The sequence below is a fragment of the Colossoma macropomum genome, unplaced genomic scaffold, assembly GCF_904425465.1.
Source record: "Colossoma macropomum unplaced genomic scaffold, Colossoma_macropomum, whole genome shotgun sequence".
Classification (NCBI taxonomy): Eukaryota; Metazoa; Chordata; class Actinopteri; order Characiformes; family Serrasalmidae; genus Colossoma; species Colossoma macropomum.
In genome coordinates this window covers 41,454,643-41,472,557 of record NW_023494793.1, presented here as the reverse complement: position 1 = coordinate 41,472,557, position 17,915 = coordinate 41,454,643, and the positions used below count along the sequence as shown (strand labels likewise).

Genomic DNA, 17,915 nt, shown 5'->3' with positions numbered 1-17,915 from the left:
AGACAGAGAGAAGAGGAGAGAAGAGGAGAGAAGGGAGAGAAGGGAGAGAGAAGTGGAGGGAGAGACAGAGAGAAGAGGAGAGAAGAGGAGAGAAGGGAGAGAAGGGAGAGAAGGGAGAGAAGGGAGAGAGAAGTGGAGGGAGAGACAGAGAGGAGGAGAGGAGAGGAGAGAAGAGGAGAGAAGGGAGAGAGAAGTGGAGGGAGAGACAGAGAGAGGAGGAGAGAAGAGGAGAGAAGGGAGAGAGAAGTGGAGGGAGAGACAGAGAGAAGAGGAGAGAAGGGAGAGAGAAGTGGAGGGAGAGACAGAAGAGGAATGCTGCTTGTTCAGGTTGAGGCTGATGGAGTGATGCTCTACGTTTCTGTATAAACTGAGTTCATTTGGCTCAGGCTGCGCTCGAAGCTGCCCAGCTGGAAGAAGACGCTGTCCTCTGGGCTCGGAGTGAACTGGGACACTGACCCACTGAGGTCCGGCACCAAACTGAAACCTGCACACATAACGGAGTAAAGACAGGCACGATGAACAGAGTAACTGCACTTCAATCACATGTACTAACACTGGAATCAGTGTTTAATGGAGACATACTTCTTTTATTTTTCTGTGTTTTGAGTTCTCTTGTATTGTGTGTTGGTTTTAATGTGCATTTATACACAATGTGCTTTTCTCAGATGCACTGCAACAAACCCCTCTCAGTTTTACTGGCATCATGGCAGCTTCTCCACTAAACAATTTCTCTGTAGATTAACCGAGACTAATGGTTATAATATGGACAGTTGCATTCAAATTGAGCAGTTACAGATGAATCTTAAACTCGATGTGTCATAAGCAGTGCTATATCTCGCTGTTGTCGGAACAAAACCTTGTATCTCCAAAATGGTAACTTTACAGGAGAAGGAAAAAACCTACTTCACTTTTAATGTAAGTCAATGGAACCAGAAGTTTTTTCAAGTCATTTTGAGCCGTTTCTTTTTAGCTACGTTCACATTACAAGCCTCATTGCTCAAATCCAATTTTTTTGCTCATATCTGATCTCTCTGACGATGGTTCATACTCGTTTAGGTAAGTGATTCAAATCTGTCATTAATGTGATGAACCGGCGTCCTGAAATGACCCTCATGACCACATCCTACACAGTAACGTCACGTGAGTGAATCACGTTCATCATCAGCTCAAACTAACGAGCAGAACGAGCTTCGCTGAGAAGATCATTAACTCTGATCAGCTCTCAGCTTCATTATTAGAGCGAGACGAAGGAGAAAAAGGTGAGATGAGCTGCTTTTCCACCGTTTGCAGGCTTTAACTTCTGTTTGGCACTGCTGCCATGGTAACGCTGAATGATGGTGCACAAGCAGTTAAAAAAAGCACATGAACTCCGGTCTGAACGTCACATTAAGGTCACATGGTCAAGAATCGGATACGTATCCGATCTAGAACCACATATGAAAGGTCGGATTTGAAAAGATCAGATTTGTGTCCACACAGCTCTGAAAACATCAGATCTGAGTCACATTAGGGCAAAAAATGGGATTTGTGCCACTTCAACCTGGTAATGTGAACGTAGTTTTAGTCCATTCACTACGAAATTTACACACAATGTAAAGAGCGGCAGGCGTTTTCAAATTATGTCAAAAACTGATAAACGGCAAAAATGGAGATACAGTGATTTTATATATATATATATATATATATATATATATATATATATATATATATATATATATATTAGTCAGATTCAGTCTATTGCTCATATGTTACTCCTAAAGTTTAACACCTATATGAGATTCCACACAATGTCTTACTCTCATAACGACACACAGTTCTGTCAGAGACCACCCTTCCAGTTATTTAATTTTTAGTCAAAACTGCCATTAAGAGTTTCATTTTTCAGTATCAGGAAAAAAACATAGAACAATTAAATATAATATCAAGTATTTCAGTATTTACTGTGTCCACTCTTTCCCTTTATTTCAGCTACCATTCTTTTCAGGAGACTCACTTTCAGTTCCTCAAAGAATCTGCAGACACACCTCCAAAGTTCAGTCTTAGAAGCTGGTTGATCATTTTCTGAAGTAATCAAACACATTCAGTGGTGTTGAGGTCTGGACTCTGGGGTGGTCAGTGAGGTCTCAGTGAGGTTCTTCTTGACAGCTACACATCCTTTCAGACCCACAGCGCTGAGTCGTCTTCTCACAGTGGAAGGATGGACAGAAACACCTGTGGATGTTTTCAGATCTGAAGCAGCTTGATTTTCTCCTCTCTCTCAGAGATGAAAGCTGTTTATCTGATGGGGCAGTTTTGGTGTCTACTAGAACGGTTGTTAGTGTATATAATGTCAGTGACTTGTTTGGGAGCAGCTGTTGGGAGAACACAGCCTTGAGAAACTCAAGGGTTTTAAGATTGAAAGGATGGAAGAGTTAAAGTGACAGAAGGTGCACAAAAGTAAAGAGTGGACAGATTAAATACTGATAGATCTGATATTATACTTACTGTACGAGTCTGTTAACTGCATCATCGGTGTCCAAAAAAAAAAAAAACGTTCTCCGTTTTTGTCAATTTTTATTTTTCTGCATCATTTGAATGGCAGCTGTCTTTTTGATCATGTGAAACTTTCATGATGAATGGATCGACAGAAAAGCTCCAGAGTCACTTGAAACAAAACCATTTTATATTAACTTGAAAAAGGTTTGAACTTTTTTGCCCTCTTCTGTAAAGTTAGTAAAACCTCATTTCCAAAAAAGTTGGGATGCTGTGCAAAAGGTAAATAAAAACAAAATGCAATGACGTGCAAATCATTTAAACCCTATATTTCATTGAAAATAGTACAAAGACAACATACCAAATGTAGAAACTGAGAAATTTTATTGTCTTTTGAAAAATATATGCCTATTTTGAATTTGATGCCAACAACATGTTCCAAAAAAGTTGACATGGGGCAACAAAAGGCTGGTAAAGTTGTGTAATGCTAAAACAAACAACTTATGGTAAATAGACAACAGGTCAGTAACATGATTGGGTATAAAGAGCATCTCAGAGAGGCGGAGTCTTTCAGAAGTGAAGATGAGGAGGGGTTCACCACTCTGTGAAAGACTGCACGATCAAATAGTGCAACAATTCAAGAATAACGTTTCTCAACATAAAACAGCAAAAAACTTTTGCTTTTCATCATCTACGGTACATAATAACATTAAAAGATTCAGAGAATCTGGAGAAATCTCTGTACACAAGGAACAAGGGCAAAAACCAGTATTTGCTGGCCGTGATCTTTGCGCCCTCAAGTGGCACTGCATTAAAAACAGACATGATTCTGTAGTGGAAATCACTGCATGGGCTCAGAAACACTTCTGAAAACCACTGTATGTGAAAACAGTTCATCACTGCATCCACAAATGCAAGTTAAAACTCTAAAACACAATAAAGAAACCAAATATAAACAGGATCCAGAAACGCTGCCACCTTCTCTGGGCCCGAGCTCATTTAAAATGGGCTGAGGGGAAGTAGAAAAGTGTCCTGTGGTCTGATGAATCAACATTTGAATTTCTTTTTGGAAATCATGGACACTGTGTCCTCTGGGCTAAAGACCACCAAGCTGGTTATCAGTGCACAGTTCAAAACCCAGTATTCGTAATGGTATAGGGGTGCATTAATGCACACGGCATGGGTGACGTGCACATCTGTGGATGCACCATCAATGCTGATCAATATATACATGTTTTGGCAACATATGCTGCCATCCAGAAGGCGTCTTTTTCAGGGAAGGTCTTGCTTATTTCAGCAAGACAATGTCAAACCATATTCTGCATGTTTTACAGCAGCATATTAAAAGAGTCCGGGTGCTAAACTGACCTCCTTGCAGGCAAACCTGTGACCCACTGAAAACATCTGGCGCATTATGAAATGAAAAATACTACAAAAGAGACCCTGAACTGATGAGCAGCTGAAATCATATATCAAACAAGAACAGGAAAACATTTCACTTTCAGAACTACAGCAGTGTCTCCTCAGTTCCCAAACACTTACAGAGTGTTGTTAAAAGAAGAGGTGATGAAACACAGTGGTAAACATGTTTTGGAACGTGTTGTTGGCATTAAATTCAAAATTGGCATATATTTTTCAAAAAAAACAATAAAATTCTCAGTTTCAACATTCAATATGTTGTATTTGTACTATTTTCCTTTAAATATATGGTTTATTTGATTTGCACATCATTGCATCCTATTTTTATTTACATTCTGCCCAGCATCCCAACATTTTTGTAAATGGCGTTGTATTTTGGAGATACATGTTTTTCTTTGCACAGCAACAACATGTTTCCTGATTTTTTCTGACGTTGAAAAATGAATAACTTATACTTAGTGGCCTGGACTGGAAATCAAATAAATGAAAGAGTGGTCTCTGACTTTTGCACAGTACTGCACCTTACATATTGGCTTCATAGTGAATAATAAGTGAATTATAAGGCTGCAGTTTAAAGGGTTAAAGTGAACGGGACGTAGCTGTGAATACGTACCTGCGGAGGATGCAGTGGAGCAGCTGGTGTGGAAGCCATTGTGTTGATGTGCACTGAAGCCGTGCGACTCCGCAGGGAGGTGAACGCTGCTGATGTTCTGCTCCACTCTGTAATTATCCCCAAAGTGGAAGCAGCTCTGGAAGTTTCCTCGATAATCTGCCCAAACACAAACACAAGAAGCAAACCTCAGAAAATGTCCTCAGTAGATGTTTACAATGTCTTGGTTGTACTGTAATACACTGTTACAGGTGAATTAGAAGGTTAAGGTGAGGTGGTCTTAGACCACAGCTCCTGGTTGATGCACTGAACACTTTCAGTTTAAGTGGTTAATACAAAGGTTTTGTGTAGACAACTGTCTGTACAGCTGGACGAACTGGAGACTGTACCTTCAGTGCTCGGGAGGCTGTGGAAAGTGGAGTAGGGCTTGTGGTGTGGATGGAGCTGGTGCTGCTGAGTGGAGGGCATATTTTGCTGCTTCTCCACCAGAGCAGAGGGAGGAGACGGCGCCGTCTTCAGTGGACTGATTCCTGGAGACAGCAGAGAGCCGGATAACCTGATAAAGAGGGGGAGATGTAATTAACCCTTATGCTGCATTTATATTATGACGGCAAACATATTCCATTGTTTCCAACGGAGCAGCGATGGAAAATTCTCCCACCACCAGCAGTAACGGTAGCATAACGACGGCAGCAAACAGCAGAAGGTCCCGCCAAGAGTTCCATTATCCTAACTTTCACGTCAACTGTGACAGAGGAATAAATTAGAGGATGAGCCATTGAAACTGAACGTCCAGACACACTAAAAAGTACAGGTGCAGAGAAAAAGTACAGAGAATCCATTTGACTTTTCCACCTTCAGTACAGTATCAACACTGCTAAAGCTCTCAACTGATAATCCATTTTTGACAGTTACCATTGCAATACTGAGTGTTTACATGCACCCAATAATCCGATCATAATCGGATTTCTGCAGTTATCCGATTATTCAAATGGTCATGTAAACACCATACTCCGATCTAGAAATCCGATCAGGAAATCCGATAAAGAGAGCTAGGTTTCAGCTCAGTAATCAGATTTCTCAGTGCATGTAAACTCTTACTCTGATTTCTTTCGGATTTCTCAGTCTGCGCATGCGCGAGAACAGACGGTGGATGTTGCGAGACGCAGCAAAACACTTTTGGAGCCCCGCCGAAACCTAACACGAAATAAAGGATTTAAATAAAGGATTTAAATGCCTGACTCATGTAGACCCTGAGTTTCCCCATTATCTGATTACTCGAGTGCATATAAATGCAATGATCGGATTACTGACAAAATCTGATTTTCTGCAGTTATCGGATTATTAAGTGCATGTAAATAAACTCACTGCCGTTGCTGGTTGTGTACCGCTAAAAGGCTTGGAACACCATTTTTTTTTAATGCCAATATGTAAACACAGCATAACACCTTGTCCTAACAGTAAGCAAACACTCAAATACAGAATCACACTACAAACAGGAAATGTGCTTTATCTTCAATGACAATCCATATTTTAGCTAAATAATATACATTTGTGTAACATTTTTACATGCAATATCAGTAGCTTACAGCAGATAATGAAATAAAAATGTTGGTATTACTGTAGTAATTTTCCTACAAACTGTCTAAATATGGTTAACATACTAATTAAAGTCAGAGGAAGGATCATACTGCACTCTTCTCCACCGCATGGAGTTTTGGAGGGTTGACCAAGTTTGGACGAAGGCTTAACCACAGCATTTTTTTGTGTGCACAACAGGGCATTCATAAAAAATGGCCTGTCTCACTGTGTTGCATCGCACTCGATGCTCGTGACTGGTGACAGATTCAATATTTATAATGAGAGCATTCTGGTTTTGTCATTTTTGCTTGCTTGTGTCACTTGGTACCAGGACAATGTTAGAATCTGCAGTTATCGCCAGCAATAAAACTGTTTTTTATGTTAATAATTAAAGAATATATTAATTTGGACCAATTTAATGTTAATTATTTCTCATTGAGCTTACTGGTACATGTGGAGAAATTCCCTGGAAAGCTTCAAACCTGACAACAGAATGTAAATTGAATCGAAATGTCATTTATTTTGAAACTATGGTATTAATTATGCATTAACCTCTTTCTGCAGCCACTCTAGTTGCCAATACACTACTAATTTGATCAATTACTAATTTGCTACTTTGATCAATTACTAATTTGATCTAATATAATCAAATAAATTAGGACTCTGTGGCCTCTCTGTGTGTAAAATGTGACTCAGTGTTGAGCTGCTAGTGAGCAATGGCGGGGGGAGGGGTGAGAACCCTCTGCTGTGAAAAACAATACACACCTCTCCACAAAGACAGGCATGCCGAGATAAAACAAAGAACTGCAGCTTTCTTCATATCAAGCAATCCTGTACAACTGACACATTAAACAAACAGCATTTAAAAGTAATAAAAATACTTTTAGAAATGGAAACTTGCTTGCGCATCTATGAAGACGGAAATCCAGTTCACTTCCGGTTTTGTAAATCATACAGGTTAGGTTCAATTTAAATACTATACTATAGCCGAACAACAACGGTAATGATATTTTTATCTAAATCATATGCAGATTTGCCATGTGGGAGGAAATCGCAGATTGCTGCATGCCTCCGAATGGCGCTGGAATGCCTCTGCAGGGACGGGCCTACTTAATGCTGTATTTACTTCCTCTGTCGTGCTTCATACTTATCCCATCTTTGTCATAATAAAAATTTATGAGGCTGGTTTTGATCGTGTACAGGCCGTATACTTCGCTCCAGATGGACTTTCAGAAAACATGCCTCTGATATGCTGTACATCGCGATGGCTCAAGGGGAAGCCATGATGGCTTACTGATGCTCGCTGCACTGCGACCGAATAAATAAAGCCTTTGTTAGTGCCATTAGATGCAGCTGTCACCAGCCTAGTCTACAAAAATGCGAAGTAGAGCCGTTCCGGCGAGAAGCGTGATGCCAACCCGAGCGGGCCTGTTGAAGTCATTGCTGCCCTTATGCAAAGCTCCGAGCTCACACATCAAAGAGTCACACTTTAGCATTTCAGAACAGAGCGGAAAACAAAAACAAACCCAATGAATTGCCTTTAAAAACAGAATTATCACAAACAGATGGCCACACCAAGAGCCCTGTAACAGTGACTGTAATGCAACAGCATTAGGTTATAAACAGCTCAGAATAGGCAGGAGGGGACAGGCGAACAGCCATATTAGCATTAAGAGAGGAAATTAAATAATTGGTCCCTCTTTGGTAATTGTGGAGTACTATGAACGTATACAATGTATAATATATGAATAAGCTAACTGAAAGCAGCAGAGATGCAATTTAACCCTTTAAAATCCCCTTATTACATACTAAGGCTTATTATTTAGTAACTACAGGAATTTCAATGCAAACGCTGAGCTGTTCTTTGGTTACAGAATTGGGTAATAAAACTTTGGGCCTGCTGGCATGAGATCTCTAGGTTTTCTACCAAAATTAATTAAGTTCTATCATAGTTATTGTTTTCCAGCTGGATAGTCCCACCAGCACTTCACATCCAAAAGAATTTGTGGTTCCCTCGGTCTGTTCTTTCTAAAACCTGCTCATCTAGGTCAAGAAACCTTTTGCTTAATGTGATTTTAAGCTTGCCTGACTCTGGACCTTGAAACACAGGTGAGCAAGGCTGATTTTGACTTGACATACTGCTGACATGCATGTTAAATGTGAGAAATGTGAAGTGCCTCAGGTGGCTGTTTTCCTGATGCAGATAGATTCAAAGGTATTCCTAAGAACTGAGACTGCATCTCAAACATCCTTTCCCTCTAGGACATAAGGGTCTATAAATCACAGGCCTGATCCCAAGCAGCACTCTGAGATGTTCTTTCTGAACATAAACAGGTTCTTTCTTAATAGTTACTCTATCTTGTCTGAAAATAGTTAACTAAAGTGCTCTCTTTTCATTCTTCCTCTCCTTTTTTTCAAACTGAGACTCACAGAGCAATCACTTAAACAAGGCTAACATGTTGCCAATAAGGTATTACATGAATTGGGTCATTCTACAGAAACGGCCACTGTTCCATCTCTCCATAGGAGTCACTGGTGTTACCGATCCTCACTGGTGTTACACGTAAGAAAGGTAACACCAGAGACTAAGAGAGCAGTTTACAAAATGGCTGCTACAGAGCATCAAACCACATGTAGTCAATCATGGAATATCCACTAAAATATGGAATTTAATCCATTTGTGTTCTATTTTTTCAGTTACCTCAGAATAAAGTCGGTCACACCAGTGACTTCAGCTAAAAGCTCCATATGAAATCATGAGCTAAATGAGAAAATCTCTGATAACTGAAAGACACAGTGGACTCACCATGAGCTTTTCTTCATAGATCCTCAGAAAACAGGTAGAAGGAAGTCAAGTGATGTCATCAGTGTGACTTTTATTTCAAAATAAGAGTTTTTTTGTTACACAGTAACACCAGTGACACGACTCCTGGGGACAACAACTTTCATTATATATTTTATTATATTTATTTGGCATTTGTTTTCTCATGTCATTTAATTTCTATATCCCATTGTCAAGTATAGATTATTGTAGTTAAAATTGCAGAAAAACGTGTTTTTTTCTTCAAAGTATGGCCTCAGCCTTTACACATGACTGAGGACGAGCTCTTCTGTGGTGCTTGGAATTCTAGATAACTGATTTAAAAACCAATATTGCTAAATTGAGGCTGAAGAAGGTGTAATTGTTAAAATAACGTATTGTTTTATTTTAAAATATAAATAAATTGTAACCCTAATATGTTTTTTTAAGTGTAATATATCTGTAAACGCTAGGGACACAAACATGGACTGTTCTGCAGAATGACCCAGTTACTAATGTAACCGCTAAAGTAAATCATATGAAGTACTAATGTGTATAAAATCATTACATTCATCAATTCCAGTCTTACAATACCAGCTCAGAGCACAATACGCTACCCAGGAAAATTCCCTATGACATCAGTTCATCCATAACGTCTTTTTTCCACCGAAGCCAACTTTACGTTCCACAACCTTCATTTCATCACTAAAAACCATAAAACACCACACATTCTCTCACGGCACTCTCATCCATGAGCGTGACTCACTCATCTCTCCTCCCTTACAGCCACATGTCTCAGAGAGGCAGCTCTAAAGCGCCTGTCTAAAGTTTGGGGACACCCTGCCTTCTTCTGAATTTTTCAGAGTAATGTTTGATTTCTAATGTTACTTATTAGTTATGATAAAGCAGCTCTGTGCTAATGTGAAGGGTGTATTTACCTTCAACACTCAGCTTATCTTCCTTGGATAATGATTTGACCATTTTCTTTTCCAAACTATTATTACATGTGAATTCCACCAAATTTTCAACATTTCTGCATAATTCAGTCTTTGAGATGTAGACAGTGTCATCCAGAAAGGTGGGATGTGAAATGGTGCATTGTAAATAAACTTACAGACTCAGATTTCTTTACAGTGGTGGTGATAGGAACCTGGAGTCGCCATGACTACAACACAAATACAGACATTTTATTTTCTATCCAAAACCACCAGTGAACCTGCATGTGACTTCTGAGCTATTAACGATGGGAAAATAGCAGTAAATGTAAAAATAAGTTCACTATTTTGCCTCACAACGCCTTGCATGTGCGTAATGCATTTTAAACCAAAAGCTCATCTTTAAACCATCATAAAACAATGTGTCACACACCAGGCAGTGTTTACATAACCATTTTATGTGCAAATTCAATTCAGAAAAAGCTGGGACAGTAGGTAAAATGCAAAATAGTTACAGAAAGCAATGATTTACAGATCTACTTTGACCTGTATTTGACTGAAAAGAACACAAAGACAAGTTATTTAGTGTTTCATCTTAACAACTTAATTTTGTAAATACCTGGTCATTCTGAAATTGATGCCTGCAACATATTCCAAAAATTTAAACGGGAGCAATTTAAGACTAGGAAAATTGTAAAATCTGCAAAATGCATCAAAGAGGTGATGCAATCATGCCTGGGTATAAAAGGAGCATCCAGGGATGGCTTTATGAGCAAGGATGAGTCGAGGCTCGCTACTTTGCCAAAAAATGTAACAATCTAAAAATAGTGTTCCTCAGCCAGGGATTTTAGGTATTTCACACTCTACAGTGCATAATAACATCAAAAGATTCAGGGAACTGGGAGAAATCTCTGCGTGTCAAGGAAAAGGTTGAAAACCACAAATGAATGCCCATTATCTTCAATCCTTCAGAGAGTGCTGCAGTAAAAAAAGGCATTTTTCTGTGATGGGTATCACCACTTGGGCTCAGGAATACTTCGACAAACCGTTGTGAGTAAACAGTGTTCATTGCTGCTTCCACAAATGCAACTTAAGGCTGTATTATGCACAGTGAAAGTCATATGTCAACAATGTCCAGAAACGCTGCCGACTTCTCTGGGCTCAAGCTCATCTGAAATGGGCTGAAGCACAGTGGAAATGTTTATTGCGGTCTGATGAGTCAATCTTTCAGACTGTTTATGGAAATAATGGACACTGTGTTCTCCATGGCACAGAAGAAAAGAGCCATCCATATTGTTACCAGCGTAAAGTTCAAAAGCCAACGACTGTCATGGTGTGTGAGGGGTATTAGTGGGCTAACCTACACATCTGTGAAAGTATTAACACAGAACAGATTTTAGAGCAACATATGCTGCCTTATAGACGATGTTTTTTTCAGGGACGTCCACACTTTTCAATATGGCAAGACCAAGCCACAATCTGTACATGCTACAACAGCATGGCTGCCTAATCAGAGCGTGCAGGTTCTAGACTGGCCTGTGTCCCTCTAAAATGTGTTGTATTGTTAGGCTCAAGGTATGACAATGAAGGCCCTGTATGGTTGCGCAGCTGAAGGCTTGTATAATGGCAAAAAATTCAAAATCAGATCAGTTTGTCTTCAGTCCTCGAACAAGTGCTCTTAAAAGGAAAGGTGATGTAACTCAGTGGCAAACATGCTCCCGTCCCAACGTTTTTGGAACGTGTTGCTGACATCAATTTACAAATGAACGTACATTTACCAAAAAACAACAAAGATCACAAGATAAAACATCAAATATTGTGACGTCTGGTTCCTACTGCTACAGCTATGAGCAATTCAGACTTAGTAGGTTTCTCTGAAATGTAGTATTTCAAGTCAAAGCACTCTGAACTACTTTGGTTACATCTTAACAACTACATTCTTCAAAAATGTTGAAATATCGGCGGAATTCCTCTTTATAAGCACATATTTTGACCCAAAAGTGGTTTAAATACCTAAAAAGTCTGAGTTCTAATGATTGCTGACATCACAACAAAGGGAGAAAATGAGTGGGCTTTGGCTTTATTCCCAAGATTGGGCTTTTAAGAACTGCTCCTTCAATTTAGACATTTTCTATTCAACATGCTTAGCTTCCGCAAACCGACAAAGAAAACCTGCTCATTCATATTAAAAACCTTTTGAAAAGCTAGGTGTCCTCAGACTTTCGACAGCCAGCGCATTTTACCAGCAGCGCGTGGACATTCTCTAGCATTAGCAGACTAACCCTTCTTCGAGTAGAGAAGGCTGCAGTACTCTAGTGTGGGGCGTTCTGCCATGTGTTTCTGCGCAGCGGCCGCGTTTTCCCCCGGGAGCTGCTGTCAGCACAAACTCAGGAAACAGTTATACTGTTCATATTTTTACAAGCTGCCTCTATGTGCAGCTAAAGTGAATCAGGCTGTAATCAGTGGCAGCTGCGGCGCACTCAGGCTGCAGGAATGAGGGGAATCTTTCAGACGCTCGATTCATCTCTCCCCTCAGCTTTCACCTTCTGTGATCGCTGCCTTTACAGCACTTTGTTTTGTTCAGTCACGCCGGTCTCTGATCCCCGCCAAAGCTTATCTGTCTCGGGGAGAGAGATCCGTCTGACCTTTGACCTCGGAGAGGATGTAGTTGATATAGGCGCGGTGGGGGTGCAGGGTGCCCAGTTTTATGCTGATCCAAGGCCAGTGGGGAGCTTCTTTTTAACAGGGCCCATATCCTACATTTTCCTTGCATTTATTTTTTCCCCCCCGAGGTCCACTTGTTGTAACATTTGTGTGGTTTTATGTAGCAAACACGGTCATTAATTCCTTTATACATGACATTTTTCCAACCTCTCTTTATCTTTTACAATGAAACAGGCTGCTTTTGTTACTGTGCCTTTAAAACTGTTATATGTAAATTACCTTTCTTCTGATTGGCACCCCTGCCTTGCGCCTCATTGAAAAAAATGTCTTATTGTGCTTTTCTTTGTTTAATATGTTAAGCAAAAGCTGCTAAATTGAAGAAACACTTGATAAAAGCCTTATCTTGGGAATAAAGCTAAAGCCCACTTGTTGGAGAGTCACACTCCTTAGTGTTAACGGGTGGAGCTAAACCACTGTAGACTAAACCAGTGGAATGCTTTGGTTTTCACAAAAACAGTTCATTTAAAATGGGCTGTTTTTATAATTTGGTTCCCATATATGGACTTTTCAGACTTCGGAGTGAATGGAATGGTTTGAAACTCTTAATAATGTTTACACATTACTTTAAATTATTTTATTTAAAAATAGGGAGAAAAATTTGTCTTCCATGATATAACTTTCCTTCGAGGTTAACCCCCTTAACCGAATGTAGTCGATCAGCAAAAACATGTTTGTGTACAGTTTGCTTCTTCAGTTTTGCACTGGAGGCCAATGTAGCGTGAAGTTATCAATGTTCTATAAAAACAGACCAAATTTAGGTTTCAAGATGGCAGCTACTGCTGTTTTTAGCAATGTGACGTACTTTAGTCCATGTTTAGAGACAACAGTATGTAATCCAGTGTCAGAGTCCACATAAGCAAGAGATTAGAGATTATTTAACAATGTGATTATTTAACAAAGTTTGAGGCAAGTGGTGTAATTATTTAGACATGCAGGTAGCTCCATGCTAATACTCACAGTACAAGCCTCCATTACATGTCAGCTTTAACTTTAGCCTTGTAGCTCCATTGCAAAACTAAAGAAGCGAACTTCAGAACTACCCGATGTATCACTAAGATTTTAGGACTGGAGTGAACAGAGCTGGTCCTGAATCTGAGTATCAGTGAGGAGCTTTGAGGTGTGACATGCACAAAGCAATGAGTTGAAATACAGTAGGCCCATCAGTCAAAACTGAATCTATGTTTCTCATAACTTTAAAGACAATTTTGTCATTTTTTTCACTGTTCGAAAGACAAATACAAACAGGAAATGAAAAATTCAGCGTTTCTTCTGAAATTAAGGGCATTAATAGTGAGTTTGTCCTCCTTCTCTACTCTCCTCTACTCTTCTGGAAAGGCGTTCAACTAGATGTTGGAGCATTGCTGTAAGGATTTGATTGAGCATTAGTGAGGTCAGGTACTGATGTTGGATGGTCAGTTATTGGATGGAGCTCCATCACTCCAAAGAAACAGTTCCACTGCCCAACAGCCCAGTGCTGGGTATGGTGACCTTGGGCTCCTGTGCAGCTGCTCCAGAGCATCCCATACTATTGGTCATTGCTTTTCTATGGAGATTACACAAGCTCTGTGAGAAACTAAACGTGTGTCAACAGTGGGTGTAACTGTGTATCTCCTTCTGTCCTGTTGGATCTTGCATGGCTCCACCTGAAGCTGCTTGAGACAACATCAAGAAAGGGGAGCTAAAATAAAGAAAATGTAAAAATTTGAAGTTTGATTTTTTAGTCACTGCCTAAGTCCATATGCGGTATTTCACAGTTTCTACATCTTGAGTATTTTTTGAAAATATGGACAATACTAAAATTAAGGAAAACCCTTCTTGAGAAGGTGTGTCCAAACTTCTGCCTGGGATTGTAGGCTTAATGTTGGAAACCTGTTAGAAATCTGATGATAAAAAAGGTTAATATTCAGTATACCGACAGCAGCGAGGTCAGCCTTCAGTTTAGACTGATTCTAAGGGTAACATGTGACAGTGCCACATACTAAAGGTAAGCTAAATTCAAGAGAACATCTGTGAAGATTGCTGAGCATTAACTGGTTCAAATGAGTCAGTCCTGACTCAGTCGGCGTAATTTGGTGAACGTGACTCCTCATGTGAACAAGATTCATTAGATACAGACTGTGAGTGAGAAAGAAAAGAAAGGAAAAAGAGGTGGTTTGATTCTGGCTCGGAAAGTGAATATTGAAAGGCGTGCGAGGATCAAAGGGCTGGAGTGTAAAGACGAGCACAACACAGAAAAAACAAGGCCAGCTTAAAGCGGATGGACAAGACATAGACAGAGAATGAGAGTGAAACTGTGGTTTGAACTTGAGTCCATCACTGGAACAACGTCATTCCCGAATTTCTCCTCTGGATGATGAAGTATCGCTGTTATTAAAGGCAGACTTTGGGCCAGACAGGTTTCCATGACAACCCTTTTCATTCCTGACCCCAGTGCAGAATCAAGTTCCAGTCTAAATCCCATATTTGATGGGCCGTGGATATTACAGGTCATCCTGGAGTAAAGTGCTTTTCCCCTTACCACGAGACATGTTAGGTGTCTGAAGTTTGATTTTTTACTTTGGCACTGGAGCTACAAAGGTACCGTAGATAACAAGCAATATACCCCAAGCCTATTCTCCACCACTTAGCTTAGTGGACACTTACCTCAAACTGTGTGGAGTTGTTAAGTAATCTCTAAGATACTTGCTTATGTTGTTTCTGATGCTGTAACAATGTGGTCTATAAAAATGGACAGAAGTTCAGACAAAGCAATGCAACAGTGTAACATACAGTACTGTGCAAAAGTCAAAAACCATGCTTTGTTTATTAAATTAATTCCAGTCAAAACAGCAAAGTACAAGTCTTTCATTTTTCACAGGTACTGCTGAATAGATGTTTCTGTTCTTTACATTGTGAGAAGACGACTCAGCGCTGTGGGTCTGAAAGGATGTGTAGCTGTCAAGAAGAACCTCACTGAGAAAAGGAGACGGACACATCAAACAAAGAAGCTGCTGGTGTTCATAAAACAATGAACTGACCACTCCAGAGCCAAGATTTTTGGGAATTACTTGGAATATGAGAAGCAGAAAATGCAACCAACTTCTAAGACTGAACTGAAAGTACTGATAAATGAATGGCCGTTTTGACTAGAAATAAATAAACGAAAGGCTGGTCTCTGACATTTGCACAGTACTGTTCTTTGTCCATTTTAATGCTCACTGGTGGGGTATAAGCTTCCATTACTTGTTATCTACATTAACCTTATAGCTCCAGTGCAAAACCTAAGAAGGAAACTTCAGATGTCTTGACTGGCAAACTACATGTGTGGTAAGAGTGGAAACTTTAAAATTAGAATTTTGCTCAAACTATTCCTTTACAACAACACAGTCCCGAACAGGGGATCGGACGCGTGGAGCAAAACCAGATTGTTCCATTTTTTCAGGCTGAAGATTCATGAGGATGATATCTCTGTTGCTCATTCGTCTTGTCTCACCTGTCGGCCGACGCTCCGCTGGGGCTGTGTGTGCGCATATGAACGAGAGAGGGACGTTAAGCCTCTCTGGCAGATGGGCGGGACGCCCCAGGCTTGGCGCTGGGAACGGCTCTGCTTCTGGTTAGTGCTCTAAAGCCATGAGGAACACTGGGGCTTTACTTTGCGAGCTCAGCTCCGAGCCAGCCCAGAAAATCAGCTTATATGATCTGAGAGGATACTGCAGGCTGCGTTCACACTGCTACTGTTCACATCGGGGCTTAGGTTTGGAATCCTTAGAGCTGTGAGATATTTGTGTTATGGAACAGTTGGAAGACACATTTGTAAATGGAACAGTTGGAAACTTACCTCAGAAAACAAGAACAACGTATTAGCCGTTCTACAGTGGGTCATTATGGTATGTCTATTGTATGTATATTAACCCCTTAATGGCCCATGTATGGTTTGACACTTCATTTCTTCACTCTCACAACTACAGAACTTACAAAGTAGTGTCATTATAGTTACTGAACAATTTATAGTAGACACTGAATAATTAATAGTAGATAATTAATAATTCTTAGTAGTTAATGAATAATTTATCGCCGTTACTGAATAATAGGTTTTAAGATTAATAACTGGCTAGCGTTCAAGGCCTAAAGGGAAAAACAGCAAGAAGTTTTAATTATCTCTAAGGAAATATTAATTTATCAAATCAACTCTAACAGTCAAAAGAAGAAGAAAAAAATTAAAAAAAAAACAGAAACACTGCAGCCCATATTTATCACACAGAGGATGTGATGAGGCTGTAAAACCACTATGTGCTAATGAACTGCTCTTCAGTGATGTTTTTATTTTATTTGTTCTAATTTATGTGCCTTAAATGTAATTAATTTTATCTGGTTTTGCCATCTTGGCCAGAGATTTGGAAAAGAGATTTTTAATCTCAATGTGACTACCTTGGTTAAACAAAACCTAAATAAAACAAACAAACAAACCAATATTTATGTATACAGACAAAGGAACCTGATCCTTAAAGTTAAATCTGGGCCTGTTCCTCCTGGCCCACAGGCCTGGTTTCAAGCACCATTAGACTAAGATTAAAATAAACACTTTGTGGAATTACATTACAACAAGTGATCCGCAGGACGAGCAAATGAACCAGAAAGAAAAAGGTAAAAAGGTCCAACAGCACCCATTCAGCCCTGGAGCCGCATGGACCAGAAGCCCGTGCACTGGAGCTTTTCTGCTTTTCTGTAACGGAGCTTTAGAGCATTAAGCGATTCTCCAACTTAAAACTCCACACGCCTCGAATCGCGAGATGTATTTTCACTGGCATATTTTTAATATTAGCTTCAGAAAGTGACGCTGGTATTTACAAAGTAAAAGGAGTCTAAATGGGCCATTTCAGCCAGGGTAAACACATTTAGCAATGAGGTCAGCGGCTGCAGCGGCGGAGCCGGGCGCGTTAGATAATTTTGTCAAAATGTTTAATGTCCTGCTAAACCGTTTGGGAAAAACAAGTGCGGCTGCCGCTGTTGACTTTGGCAGCGGTGTGTATACTCTAGGCTTTAAACATGTAAATCAAAATGCTCCATCTTCAGGAAAATGTAAGTAGACGTTTCATACCTGGCTCGTTGTAGGTCCTGGCAAAGACGTGCCATAAGACGGACGGGATAAAGCATCGCTATGTGTGCACGAGCGTCCACGTTTTGATTAGGTTCCCCCGATCTAATGACATGGGCAAATAAGAGGGCAGCAGATTTTCCTAAACGGCGCTGTCATCACTTCTCTATAGGCAGGTGCTGCTACTATGAGGACTTTACAGTGGGTGGGCAAAAAAGGCAGGCAGACGTGATGGAGTCGATTAGCTATGGACAAGTGCAAACAGGCCCATTTTCTGTTTAACCCTGCTAACACCTCTTC

General features: G+C 40.1%; 1 protein-coding gene across 1 annotated transcript in view; it reads right to left on the bottom strand.

The window, feature by feature from the left end:
* Nucleotides 1-331: 331 nt before the first annotated feature.
* LOC118814112 (zinc finger protein GLIS1) overlaps nt 332-17,915 on the bottom strand; it is a 154,065-nt gene continuing 136,481 nt past the window's right edge. The window contains exons 11-13 of the mRNA XM_036579773.1: nt 4,891-5,057; nt 4,505-4,660; nt 332-484 (exon numbers count right to left, since the gene is read on the bottom strand). Coding sequence (XP_036435666.1) covers nt 351-484; nt 4,505-4,660; nt 4,891-5,057 — 457 coding nt within the window. The 3' untranslated portion in view covers nt 332-350. The remainder of the gene's footprint in view (nt 485-4,504; nt 4,661-4,890; nt 5,058-17,915) is intronic.